This window comes from Nilaparvata lugens, chromosome 2 (assembly GCF_014356525.2).
Source record: "Nilaparvata lugens isolate BPH chromosome 2, ASM1435652v1, whole genome shotgun sequence".
Lineage (NCBI taxonomy): Eukaryota > Metazoa > Arthropoda > Insecta > Hemiptera > Delphacidae > Nilaparvata > Nilaparvata lugens.
In genome coordinates this window covers 95,751,990-95,767,530 of record NC_052505.1, presented here as the reverse complement: position 1 = coordinate 95,767,530, position 15,541 = coordinate 95,751,990, and the positions used below count along the sequence as shown (strand labels likewise).

General features: G+C 34.0%; 1 protein-coding gene across 1 annotated transcript in view; it reads right to left on the bottom strand.

Annotated features, from left to right (window-relative positions):
* Positions 1 to 15,541, bottom strand: part of LOC111060553 (endoplasmic reticulum metallopeptidase 1) — an 84,191-nt gene that overhangs the window by 49,915 nt on the left and 18,735 nt on the right. The window contains exon 4 of the mRNA XM_039422166.1: positions 3,620 to 3,879. Within this exon, the coding sequence (XP_039278100.1) occupies positions 3,620 to 3,879 (260 nt within the window). The remainder of the gene's footprint in view (positions 1 to 3,619; positions 3,880 to 15,541) is intronic.

Genomic DNA, 15,541 nt, shown 5'->3' with positions numbered 1-15,541 from the left:
CAGATTGTCTACGAGTAACATAGCCGCCATGAGGGGCTATAGGGAATCTATGGGCCACGAATAGACAAAACTAGCTAGGTCAAGATCATACAAGTGCTCAATACTGAGAACATTAAATTCTTATAGAGCAAATTTGTTGGATATCTAACCGGTTTTTTCAAGCATATTTTAATAATTTTCTTATACAATACTATAAGAGGCTTAAGAACGGTAACACCACAACCACCCCAGCCAATTATACCATATCGCACAACTGACTGCACAAGCGCAAAGAAAACCATTTTAATTTGCTCAACTGTAAAAATATTTCTCAGTTGAACAAACTTATACAGCGTCTTCCTCAACCTAGAACATAAATATGAAATATGGTCTCTCCATTTCAAATGCTTATCAATGATTATTCCCAAGTATTTGGTGCTGTTCTTAAATATTATTATAGGACATAGACAACTATTATCATCGCATCCAGTTCATGAAAAGCCAAACTCCCCTGGTTATCTGGCTGACCTGCTGAGGTCAAACAAAATGACACTGCAGTAGTTTTTGCTATATTTAAACTAACTAAGTTGAAATCTAACCAGTTTTTTATAACTTTCAAACCCTCATTAGCTCTACAAAAAACATCTTCCCATTTTGATGCACAGAAAATAGCAACAGTGTCATCAGCAAAAGAAAACAAAGAACAGCTCTCAAGCTCTATCTTGAGTAAGTCATTAATGTAAATCAAAAATAATATTGGACCCAGAACAGTTCCCTGTGGCACACCCATCGTAATTTCTAATTCTGAGCTCATTATACCATTAACACCAACCACCTGTGATCTACAACTGAGATAGCTTTTGAAGAAACCCAAAGCAACACCTCTAATTCCAATACCTTCTAACTTTCTAAATAAAATATTGTGGTCCACTGTATCAAAAGCCTTCTGGAGATCTAAAAACACAGCTATACATTTTTCTTCCCTGTCCAGTGTTTCAATAATTCTCTTAGTAACATTATATACAGCATCAGAAGTACTTACACCCTTACGAAAACCAAATTGGCAATTAGATAAAATTTCATATTTTTCCAAGAATTCGACCAAACGAGTCTTAACACATTTCTCAATCACCTTTGACAAACATGAAAGCAGAGAAATTGGGCGATAGTTCCCTGGATCACTTTTGTTACCATTCTTATGCAAAGGAATAACAGTGGCCTTTTTCAACTCGTCGGGGAAAACACCATTCAAAAAGCATAAATTTATTACATGAGCCAGAGGAACTGAAATTATGCGAGAATTTGAACTCAGACATTTAGAAAAAATTCCATCAAATCCTGGTGCTACCCCTTTCTTCAAGTTTTTAATACACATATCAATTTCCTCTGCTATGACAGGAAAAAAGAAAAACGAATTACAAAACAATCTATTAGTTTTTTCCCTAAAAATCTTGTCCTTTACCTTAGTAATTTTTTCAGAAATTCTTCTACCAACACTCACAAAATGTTCATTAAGCTCCTCTGCTATTTCATTTACTTGATAAGATCTCAAAATGCGATTATCCTTGGTAACCAACTCTTTAATAGAACAATTAGTTTTACAAGGGGTATCTGTTGCTTCATTCACAACCTTCCATACAGCCCTTAGATTATTTCCACATTCAACTAATTTATTCTTGAAATACTGTTCCTTTAGAGTTCGCAATGCCGACTTCAGTGTTCGATTATATGATTTAAAACAATCCATCAGCTGTACATTAAATGGTTGTTTACGAACCTTAAGAGACATTTTGTCTCTTCGCCTCATACATCAAAGAATACCATCAGTCACCCAAGGTTTGATTTTCTTTGTATTATTACTAATCCTTCTCCTAACAGTTTTTGCAGGGTCAAATAATGAACGAAGTCTATCATAAAACAAAGAGAAAGCTAGTCTGGGATCGTTCTCCTGAAGAACATGTTTCTGTTTTAATTTTTGATTGAAAAACATCTTCATTAAATAATAAAGCCTGAACATCCTGGGAATCAGATTCAACATCTCTGCTATATGACAACCGGCTCTTACGTTCTACACAACACATCACTACATTGTGATCTGTGATTGCACAATTATATATAGCTGATTTGAATAGACAATGCTTACTTTTCAAAAAGATCTGATCGATTCACTTGAAACAGTACATCTAGTACTGTCATAGAGATAATTTATAAAGCCATATTCAAGAAGATTATCCAAAAATCTATTACCCACAAGAGACAAATTTTTATCAAGAATATCAATATTAGAGTCACCAACAATTAACCTATTTTCGAAATGTGCTGTCTCATTCAGAAATATCTCTAGAGCATCCACAAAACACGCTACATCAGTTTCTGGTGACCTATATAAAGCTGTGCAATAAAACTCCAATTCATCATACACTAATTTGAAATTCAAAACATTGGCATAATCTATATCTACTTCCAAAATATTATAATTAAGTTCATTCTTTATGTATACTACAATGCCATCACATTTATTAAATTTTGTTGGCTTTATGATTTTGTTATAGCCAGAGATATCAAATCCAGTTATATCGTGTGTGAGCCAAGACTCAGTTAATACTATAATATCAAACGCGACATCAAGACCAGACAACAAAATACACAATTCATCAAAATTTTTCCTTATACTCCTAATATTTAAATGAAAAAGTTTTAAATTCGAATCATTGCAAAAAAAACTTTCACTTCGTTCAAATCACATAGATTAATTGATTCATTACTATTCATATTTTCTAAGTCATCAAGTAAATCACAAATATCCATTACAAACTTATAGAAATAAAAGGTTGAGTTACCAGTGATTTATGATTACCTTACAGCTTTGAAATATCGCTTTCATTTTTTATCACCACCACACTCTTGCTCGCTTCATCCTTTTTCACTAGAACGTTGCTGTCCCGAATCCATACAAAATCATATTTCTTTTCCATTGCGCATTTTTTAACTTCTCGGAAAAGTTGCATGACCGATGGCGAATGATGTTGGAAAGCGAGCACCCTGCTCTCAGGAAGAGCCTGCGAAATGCATTTCGATGATATTCCCGGGCCTCTATTATCTTTAATAGCAGATGATCTGAAACTGGAATGCCAAGCTTCCTTGTCTTGTCGACGCAGAAAACGAAACACAATAGGCCTAATACTGCCCTTGACTCTCGACGGCAGTCTATGTGCAGTACTCAGGCTTTGGGCCGTTATATCACTATTGATTACCGAAGAAATGCTATTGAAAATCTGGAAGACAGACTCATTAGGCGTCTCGGTGATCCCTGTTACGACCAAATTCTCTCTACGAGAATACTCTTGCATATTACAAACTTCAGTTTTCAATTTTTCATTTTCAGTCTTCTAAAGTCTCCTAAGTCAAGTCCTTAGGATATATAGGTTTTGTGTTTTATGCGAGAAACCAAAAAATGGTACCTTTAAACCACCCCCCTTAGCCCAGGGGGTAGGGGTGGGGACTTTCGATATGTTTACCTCCTTACTACCCTAAACAGAACTGCGAGGTCAAAAATTGTCTTCCCAACTTTTCCCTCTTTACCATTTTTTGAGCATTCATTGCCTGGACTATATGAATTTGTGAAGTTTGTTTTACTGACCTGCATGAGCCACGGATGCTCAGGCCCGGCCTGGAATAGTATCTCCCTTCCGCCCGCACCACACGACTCCAGGTTGACGAAGGCGCGCACTTCGCTCGCCCAGCGGTGCTGCGTGATGAAGCCGTGCGACGCCTGCAACAAGTTCTCCTCGGCACCGTTGAACAGCAGCACCACGTTGTGAGGCAGTGCGGCGTCACGCTGCGACATCACGCGCAGTATTTCCAGCATCACGGCGCAACTGGCTCCGTCATCGCTGCCGCCTGAAATTATTGCCAGGGTTTCAGTTCGTCAAAATCTCAGTTCATCGAATACCTCATATAATCATACTAGCCGTCAAGCTCGCTTCGCTCGCCATATATCCGTCTAGCCTAGGAGCTCCGCCCCCTGGACCCCCGACTGGATCGTCCAAGAATGAGATCAGCAGGCTCGCTTCGCTCGCCTGCATTTTTCATTTGTAGGACGATCCAGTCGGGGGTCCAGACTAAACGTCTGGCTAAACGGATATGGCGAGCGAAGCGAGCCTGACGGCTAGTAATATAATATTCCCAGGAATAGCTCTGATTGAAGTAGCAGTGCCCAATCAATTTTTCCGCGATGAATGCATTTCAATCTTCAACTTGGTGCCAACCTAACAAGGTCAACTCAACTTAATGCCAACCTGACAAAATTATTAATTTAGTAACCAGTTAACAACTGTTTCGAAGAGGTACTCTCTCTAGATTATAGTTCTATATTAACTTCAACTGAGTTGTGGTCGATGTTGTAGAAACGTTCCATGATGAAATAAAAACACATAGATGTTGTCAGTTTTCTACACTTTAATTTGGTACACGACCATGGTTTCGTGACCACACAGGTCACATTTTCAAGCTGACTAAAACTAAAACGGACATATTGGGCTGTTCAAAATAATACATGGTAGCCAACTTAACCTAAAGAAATAAAATAGCCTACTAAATAATTTGATGCATTGAGACAATAATAAATGGTGAGTTTCATAATCTAATAATGTTTAAAAATTCCAAAATATATTTTAGTAGAATTGAATAAATATATTAATCTATGAAACTAATCAGAAAGAATAATCATGTAGCCTAAGTAAGTTGGAAGTTAGGGAACAGCTGAGAGGGGTGAATGTAGTCTGTTTACCATTCCAATTAAAATTGTAAATATAACCTATTTCAATGAATGTGAGATTGAAATGAAAGAATCCTTATAGTTAAAGTAATTAAAAACATAAAGAACTTGAAAATTAAAAGAACTAATCCTATAAATAATTTTAATCTCAAGATAAGTCAAAAAGATAAGTCATATTAAAAACTGTGAAGCTGATATTTTAGGAAATGTGGTTTGATGGTCTAATTGAATAAATTGAATGGATGGCAAATGAATGAATGATTATGCTAGCTCTAATCACACTATAACCTGAATGACTAAGAAGTACATAAATTTTCCAACTACAAGTACAATATTTATTCTACAGCAGATCTTAAATTATCAGAAAAAATCTAATCCTACTATTGTGTGTTGTACAGTTATTGTTGTGAGGTGACTATTGTGTTTGCTTAGTTACTTCTTAAAACCATTTTACTAATGTAGCAGTTAACAAATTCCAACTGTTCGTTAAGGTTGTCACTGTTTGGACATCCAATGATTTTTTGGATTTCCATTGCTTCTAAAATATTCAAAAGCCTTCCTTTTTCGCATACATGTAGAATGTTCACATCTTTGGTGTGATCAAAGCTGTGTCCTGTCGTGATTAAGTGCTCTGCAAATTTGGATGTGTCCTTCTTGTGCTCCCATGCTGTTTTGTGCTCTAAGATCCTGATTCTGAATTTTCTTCCTGTCTGACCTACATATTGGGCATTGCACTCCCCACACTTCAACAGATACACTCCACTTTTATCCCATTTTTCAATTTTGTCTTTTGACATGTTCAACAGTTTGTGTAGAGTTGGAATGGTTTTGAAGGCCACTCTAAAACCATTCCTTCTAAGTAGTCTTCCTATCTTCTCTGAAACTAATCCTAAATATGGTATTGTGATCCATTTTACTTCATCCTGTGGGTTTGAACTTGTGTATATTTCTTTCAGTATCTTCTGGTTTTTCTTCTTTTGGAGTAATCTAATTATGAACCTATTGTTGTATCCATTGTTCTCTGCAATTTTTAGGATGGTGTCCAGTTCTGTTTTGAAATCTGTGTGATCTAATGGGATGTGTATTAGTCTGTCTAGCATTGAATGGAATGCTGCTGATTTATGTGATTGTGGATGGCAAGATGAGTTTGGTATAACTGTGTCCGTGCTCATAGGTTTTCTGAATATTGCAAATTTGTGTTTTCCTTCTTGTTCACTAATAGTTAAGTCCAGGTAGTTGATGGAGTTGTTGACACCCACTTCTTTTGTAAACTTGATGTTTTGGTGGATGTTGTTGATAAAGTTGTGGAATAGATCTAGTTGTCTATTTGATCCATTCCATAAGCAAAGAACATCATCTACATACCGAAACCAGTACCCTATGTAGTTTCTGAAACGTGGAGCATTGAGGATTTCTTTTTCAAATTTGTCCATGAATATTTCAGCTAGTAGTGGTGAAAGAGGTGAGCCCATAGCTAGTCCATGTTTTTGTTGATAAATATGGCCATTGAACTTGAAAAAATTTTGGTTGGTGCAAACTTCCATGAGTGTCACTAATTCGTGGATCTGATCTGGGTTGATAGGTGAGTTTTCTAGGATAGTCTTGGCCTGTTCAATGCTTTCCTGTACAGGGACACTAGTAAATAAATTCTTTACATCAAATGAGACTATGGTGGAATTCGGTGGGAAATTCAACTTGGATAGTTTTTCTGTAAGTTCAACTGAGTTTTTAACACTATATTGTGGTTTGAATGCTGTGTAGTTTCGGAACAGACTGTTTATCTTGAATGAGAGTTTGTGGGTAGGTGAACCTATGAAGGAAACCACAGGTCTTATAGGAGCTCCTGCCTTGTGTAACTTGGGAAGACCAAATAGTCGAGGTGTCAGGGGGTTCATGTTGATTAGTTTTCTTCTGTCCCATGTATTGCCTAAAATTCTGCTTCCATTCACTTTGGATCTTACTGTTGTGTTGTATTTTTCAGTTGGGTCTCTGTCTAGATTCTCAAGTTGTTTTCTGATATAAAGTTTTCAACTTTCTCCACATAGTCCTCTTTTTTCAAAATGACAGTTGTGTTTCCTTTGTCTGATTTTGTAAGAACTAGGTTAGACTCTTTCACTTTATCTTCAATTTTCTTGATGATGACACTACAATTATTGTTCTTTTTGTGTGGTGTGTTGGTTTTGGTTTTACTGAGAATTTCGATGCACTGGTTACTCAAAAGTTTGTTGTGGTTGACTTCTTCACTTTTGTCCAGGTGAGCAGCAAGTATCTGTAGGTTGTCCCTGTTAGTTTTTTCCACACAAAACTTTTTGCCTTTGCCTAACAGTTCTATTTCATTTTTGTGGAATTTATCAGTAGTCAATTAGTCCAACACAAAATTCCACAAAAATGAAATAGAACTGTTAGGCAAAGGCAAAAAGTTTTGTGTGGAAAAAACTAACAGGGACAACCTACAGATACTTGCTGCTCACCTGGACAAAAGTGAAGAAGTCAACCACAACAAACTTTTGAGTAACCAGTGCATCGAAATTCTCAGTAAAACCAAAACCAACACACCACACAAAAAGAACAATAATTGTAGTGTCATCATCAAGAAAATTGAAGATAAAGTGAAAGAGTCTAACCTAGTTCTTACAAAATCAGACAAAGGAAACACAACTGTCATTTTGAAAAAAGAGGACTATGTGGAGAAAGTTGAAAACTTTATATCAGAAAACAACTTTGAGAATCTAGACAGAGACCCAACTGAAAAATACAACACAACAGTAAGATCCAAGTGAATGGAAGCAGAATTTTAGGCAATACATGGGACAGAAGAAAACTAATCAACATGAACCCCCTGACACCTCGACTATTTGGTCTTCCCAAGTTACACAAGGCAGGAGCTCCTATAAGACCTGTGGTTTCCTTCATAGGTTCACCTACCCACAAACTCTCATTCAAGATAAACAGTCTGTTCCGAAACTACACAGCATTCAAACCACAATATAGTGTTAAAAACTCAGTTGAACTTACAGAAAAACTATCCAAGTTGAATTTCCCACCGAATTCCACCATAGTCTCATTTGATGTAAAGAATTTATTTACTAGTGTCCCTGTACAGGAAAGCATTGAACAGGCCAAGACTATCCTAGAAAACTCACCTATCAACCCAGATCAGATCCACGAATTAGTGACACTCATGGAAGTTTGCACCAACCAAAATTTTTTCAAGTTCAATGGCCATATTTATCAACAAAAACATGGACTAGCTATGGGCTCACCTCTTTCACCACTACTAGCTGAAATATTCATGGACAAATTTGAAAAAGAAATCCTCAATGCTCCACGTTTCAGAAACTACATAGGGTACTGGTTTCGGTATGTAGATGATGTTCTTTGCTTATGGAATGGATCAAATAGACAACTAGATCTATTCCACAACTTTATCAACAACATCCACCAAAACATCAAGTTTACAAAAGAAGTGGGTGTCAACAACTCCATCAACTACCTGGACTTAACTATTAGTGAACAAGAAGGAAAACACAAATTTGCAATATTCAGAAAACCTATGAGCACGGACACAGTTATACCAAACTCATCTTGCCATCCACAATCACATAATCAGCAGCATTCCATTCAATGCTAGACAGACTAATACACATCCCATTAGATCACACAGATTTCAAAACAGAACTGGACACCATCCTAAAAATTGCAGAGAACAATGGATACAACAATAGGTTCATAATTAGATTACTCCAAAAGAAGAAAAACCAGAAGATACTGAAAGAAATATACACAAGTTCAAACCCACAGGATGAAGTAAAATGGATCACAATACCATATTTAGGATTAGTTTCAGAGAAGATAGGAAGGCTACTTAGAAGGAATGGTTTTAGAGTGGCCTTCAAAACCATTCCAACTCTACACAAACTGTTGAACATGTCAAAAGACAAAATTGAAAAATGGGATAAAAGTGGAGTGTATCTGTTGAAGTGTGGGGAGTGCAATGCCCAATATGTAGGTCAGACAGGAAGAAAATTCAGAATCAGGATCTTAGAGCACAAAACAGCATGGGAGCACAAGAAGGACACATCCAAATTTGCAGAGCACTTAATCACGACAGGACACAGCTTTGATCACACCAAAGATGTGAACATTCTACATGTATGCGAAAAAGGAAGGCTTTTGAATATTTTAGAAGCAATGGAAATCCAAAAAATCATTGGATGTCCAAACAGTGACAACCTTAACGAACAGTTGGAATTTGTTAACTGCTACATTAGTAAAATGGTTTTAAGAAGTAACTAAGCAAACACAATAGTCACCTCACAACAATAACTGTACAACACACAATAGTAGGATTAGATTTTTTCTGATAATTTAAGATCTGCTGTAGAATAAATATTGTACTTGTAGTTGGAAAATTTATGTACTTCTTAGTCATTCAGGTTATAGTGTGATTAGAGCTAGCATAATCATTCATTCATTTGCCATCCATTCAATTTATTCAATTAGACCATCAAACCACATTTCCTAAAATATCAGCTTCACAGTTTTTAATATGACTTATCTTTTTGACTTATCTTGAGATTAAAATTATTTATAGGATTAGTTCTTTTAATTTTCAAGTTCTTTATGTTTTTAATTACTTTAACTATAAGGATTCTTTCATTTCAATCTCACATTCATTGAAATAGGTTATATTTACAATTTTAATTGGAATGGTAAACAGACTACATTCACCCCTCTCAGCTGTTCCCTAACTTCCAACTTACTTAGGCTACATGATTATTCTTTCTGATTAGTTTCATAGATTAATATATTTATTCAATTCTACTTAATTATTTATAGGGTTAGTTCTTTTAATTTTCAAGTTCTTTGTGTTTTCCATTAATCTAACTGTGAGAATTCTTTAACTTCGATCCTAAATTCATAGAAATAGGTTATATTTACAATTTTGATTGGAATGGTAAACAGACTACATTCACTCCTCTCAGCTGTTTCCCAACTTTCAAACTTACTTAGGCTACATGATTATTCTTTCTTTCTGATTAGTTTCATAGATTAATATATTTATTCAATTCTACTAAAATATATTTTGGAATTTTTAAACATTATTAGATTATGAAACTCACCATTTATTATTGTCTCAATGCATCAAATTATTTAGTAGGCTATTTTATTTCTTTAGGTTAAGTTGGCTACCATGTATTATTTTGAACAGCCCAATATGTCCGTTTTAGTTTTAGTCAGCTTGAAAATGTGACCTGTGTGGTCACGAAACCATGGTCGTGTACCAAATTAAAGTGTAGAAAACTGACAACATCTATGTGTTTTTATTCTATATTAACATATGGTATGGACATTTTTCAATTATAATTAAGAGAATAAGAAGAATATACATGCTAAAAGACGAACTTTAAACCCTTAAAAACCACCCTTGGAGTTAAAATATTGCCAAAAAGATTTCTTAGTGCGCCACTAAAGGGCCAACTGAACATATACCTACCAAATTTGAACGTCTTTGGTCCGCTACATTTTTAGTTCTGCGAATGAGTGAGTGAGTGAGTGAGTGAGTCAGTCAGTCAGTCAGTGCCATTTCGCTTTTTTAAATATAGATAAACAAAGTCCGCCTTATATAGGAATAAAATTTATGGATTATCTACCAAGTGGTAATAGGGATGAAAGGGATAGTGACATATTTAAAAATAAACTTAAGAAGTACCTGATAGAATTAGTTTGTTATAATTGACCGAGCGAAGTGAGGTCTAAGATTCAAGTCGACGGTTTGGCATTTCTCTTAATGTTTAAATGTTTATATGTTGCGCATTTACGGCGAAACGCGTAGTCTAATAGATTTTTATGAAATTTTGACAGGTATGTTCCTTTTTTAATTGCGCGTCGACGTATATATAAGGTTTTTGGAAATTTTGCATTTCAAGGATAATATAAAAGGAAAAAAGCCTCCTTCATACGCCAATTTCAGAATAAAAATCAGACTAAAGAATAATTCATCATAAATCAGCTGACAAGTGATTATACAGATGTGTGGAGAAGCCAGTCTATTGCTGTATTTCCATGAGGTCTATAGTTTCAATCAGGTACTTGTGGATGAGAATACTGCGTGAGGTCTTCTGTTCACAGAACTACTAGTATATTATATATTCTATTTTCAATGACGCATTCATTTACATAACCAATATAGGCTATGTATTGAATAAAAGAGTTTGATTGATTGATTGAGTTGATTATCATTAATGACTCACAATAGTAGATTATTTGAACAAAAACCAGATTATATTGGAAGGAAATTTCATAACAGGTTACCGCAACTCCTTAAAAGTAATGATGATTTGAAGATCTTCAAAAATCTGATAGCGTATTTTATAGTAAGTAAGAGTATTTTATAGTATTTTTTAGATTAAGTTCTTTAATTGAGAGAGTATTAGTGTACAAGAGTTCCTTTCAAACCAAGACTAGGTTTGCTTTACTTAAAAATTATTGACCCGATTTGTCTTATACTCCATAACTGGAGTCCTTGGGAAGTAATTTTTTTTAATCTATTAGTTTCAGTCTTATTTCGTCAAAAAATCACTACATAATCGAGCAATGCTTTATGGTATATGAGAAATCAGAGATTTGAGATGAATCCGAGTATAGCCTACAGAGTGTTTCACGAAAGGTGTGTAACCGAAGACCAAAGAATTTACATGAAATTTTCAACAAAAATTGTCCAGTTCTTATCTCGACATTATTTCTTATATAGAATTTCAATATTTTTGAAAAACTTCAATAACTGGAAAAGTATCAGTCTACAGGTAAATCTATTTCTAAGGATATGGTTGGAAAAAGGAGGAGAAATTTCCAATGAGATAATTTGTTTCTTTGTTTGACGTTTTTAAACTTCTTATGAGCGTTCAAACTACAGATGGAAATAACTGAGATATTGCAATTATTCAAATGCTAATGAATTAATAATTATTATTAAACGAAAATCCAAATTAAATCTAGCTGTTATCCTGTTGTCAATATTTGCAGTAGCAGAAGTCTTCGGGGTGAATTACAACATTTAATTTGGATTTTCGTTTAATATTAATTATTAGCGTTCAAACTGTTTGAAATTTGGCTTTGAACTCAACAAATGTACGTTATCAACTTTGAACGCTCATAAAAAATTCAAAAACGTCAAACAAAAGAACAAGCTATATGAATCTTATTGGAAATGTCTTCCACGTTTCAACACCAATGGTGACATCTTCGGCCCGGTTGCACAACAGCTGGTTGAATTTAACCGGGATTAATTTCACGAGAACCAATCAGAGAAGCGGTCTTTCCTTTTTCCAACCTTATCCTTAGAATTATTAGTTTTTGACTGATAGTTTTCCAGTTATTGACGCTTTTCAATGTAAGAAAATTTTACTGAACATTTGTTGTTGCAAATTTCATGTAAAATCTATGGTTTTCGGCTGTTACACCATTTTTGGCACACCCTTGTAAAGGCGGTCATTAGGATGCTAAATAATATTTTCATGCAATTCTCATGATGACTGAAACATATTTGAAATTTGAAATTTATTTACCAAAAAATTCATACATTACAAAAATTTGAATATTAAACTCTGCACCTACTGTGTTGTCAAATTTATCCAGACAAAAGAATGAAATTTTGTAAAACGGATATTTTTTCAAGTCTCATTTTATTCAGAGTAAATTCGTAAATTGAAGATTACTTCTTAGCCTTTTAACTAAAATATTAGACTGAGAACAAGCATTATTATGGATATCCAAATTTCAAGACTCTTATGCAATCTATAATAATTAAACAAATACTGAGATTCTAGATTCTAGGATTCAAAATTCAAGATAGAAAGTTCAATCACAATAAAATATCACGACAAATGTAAGTGATTTATTGAAAATATTTCAAGTTATATTTTATCAATATTCTTGCAATTGACATTGATTGATTGATTGATTGATTGATTCTTTATTGGTTCTTCATCACAAATGACAATGTATTGCCAGGTCTTGCTTGCAAGACCCATTTCATACTAGCACTACATTATAATGGAAACAGATGAACAATTAACATATTCAGAACAGAAAATAAATATGTAGATGAGTGTATAACTTTTAGAAACAAAGAGTAGAACCTATTTGTTTACAGAATAGTAATGAGAATACACATGAAATTCTATCAATACTAAGTAAATCAATATTGACTTAATATTATGACATCTACAAAAATTAATCAATACCATTCATGCATTACATTTTTAAAATAATAAATTCAAAATGAAGACAAATTTGATGAAATTCAAGTCAAAAATAGTAATCCACAAGCTAAAACACCAACAACTTTCTTGTTTTTCTTCGAGTTACCAAGGACATTAGTAAATCAACATTTAGCAGGCTTTTATGCAACAATGCTCACTTTCTTTGTCCGGCAGTTTTAATAACCATTGTCTGTAAACTTTTTCAACCGATGTTTAGTAGCAGATAAGCATGTAATAAAAACATTGTTTGCTTTGTTGATAAGCAGAGCGGTCTACTCTAAATGGATAAACATGCTCACTACTAATATATAATCAATGAAAAACTGAGAGCGTTCATTTCCTCAATTGAATGAATCACTAAGTAATCATTAAACTCTGTCATTGTTCGGCTTTACAACTGTTTCATTTTCTAAATGTCAGCATTGATTTAATGGGTAGTATTATTGTTACTTATAAGGAATGCTGAGAGATTTTGTTAAATGTGAAGCAGTGATGTCATTTTATAGTATGCTAACAGTTTAGAATGAGTCTCACTGTAGTAGATAATTTTAGACAGACAATAGAGATTACACGTCCAATTCCACACGCATAATATCACGTTCATTGTGTTTTTCACAAACGACAAAATATTCTCCAAGAAAAATTATTAAATGAATTCAAGTTTCAAGTTTTTATTGGGCCAGTTGAACATATAGCCAAGCCACAATTCACATTGAAGAAACATACAATAAATTGCGTAGTTTTTAGCTCTAAAATTTCTAGTTTCATTCAAAATTTAGACTTTTTAAATAATTATTAAGTTACTGTTCTAGATTTTTTAATTTCAGACTCTAATAGTATCTAGTTAGTATCTATTTGATTCAAAATTTGCTCGTTTATCTGAGTATTGAAGAGTGTAAATTGTATTTTGAAAAGTGAAAGTGACATAACCAACATTTTGATTTGGACAGTATTGTATAATATAAATTGGAAATGGGACAGTTTTGGGCATGAGCCTGTTGTGCCTTTCCTCATATTAAGTATTTGTACACAATGTGAATAAATAAATAAATAAATAAATAAATAAATAAATAAATAAATAAATAAATAAATAATAAATAAATAAATAAATAAATAAATAAATAAATAAATTGCACAGGTACATCAAATACAATAGACAATAATAAATAAAACAGATCAGTTGAAACAAATTTACAATTAGTTAAGATAGTTTTGTGGTCTCCTGTACTTGGGTATTAATAGACAAAAAATAACATTATATTAAATTGACTAGGGTGTTGTGATCAGCGGTAATGAATTCCTCCACTGAATAAAATGGATTCACAATCAACCAGGATCTAAGTACTTGGAGAAAACGTTTGTTTGGCAAGGATTAGCAGGAATATTCTAGAAATCACTAATTAACTATAAGGATAGTTGGTTATTCTTCTATATTATAATATAAAGTGCGTACAGACTTTCGCTCTGCTCCGCAATCGAACGTCACTCGAGCAGATCGATTGATGATCGACCGGGGAGCAAGAGTGGAACGCGAGAAGAGCTAACATCTACCGTAACGTTCATGGTCGGTGCGAGTGCGGAGCGTGGGCGGAGCGATTGCGGAGCGATGGCGGAACGAGGGCGGAGCGTGCGCGGTGCGGGTTGGAGGCGCGTATATCTGTACGCACCTTTATATTTCTCCATGTAATCTTTAGTATAATAACGGAAAGAATTGACTAATACACATACAAGATAAGAGATTCACGAATGACGCATCATCACGTCTGAATGATCAACTTGAAATTTTGCATATAGATTCCTAATTTACCAAGGATGCTTATTCAATTCAATTCTTTTATTGCGAAAATTCAACGAATCAAAGGTTAATAAATCAAACACTTATCACAAGAAAATAAAATAAAATTAACTGCCCAGACTAAAAAACTAAAAATTGTTTCAGTCACCACAAGCAAAAGAAAAGTCTTTGACCGCTGGTGGCAGTCGCAAAAAAGTCAGATTCAAACTAAATACTAAAAGTAACACAATACATAATCAAGTTGATGACAAGAAAAAACTATTTCATGTCACTGCAAAAAAAACAAATGAGTAATAACTAATTTTGAGAGAGAAAAACAAATACGATTTTCTAATAGGAAAAACTAAAACAAAATAGGGATCAAATGAAAAATATGATTACCATTCAGGTCTCAAGAATTACAAAAAATAAAATAGAGATTGCTTATAGATCTATATTAAATTCTTCAAGATTCCAGTAGGTGAAGTTTTCAGTTTGTCAACTTATGTTTGCCAGTTTGTTTATCAGTTTGTCAATAAATAGTACAAAGCTACAAACAATACATAGCTTATAGAAATACATTGTTGCTAAATTTCTCGATAAAGGCGGATTCTCACATATCAGATCAGTGGAGAGTTCAGTGAAGTGAGTTCAGTATTATTCCAATGAGTTCAAATGGGACTATTCATATTGGCTCGGTCGAGCTGACTAGGAATGGTCCAATTACAACTAATGGAAATTATATTT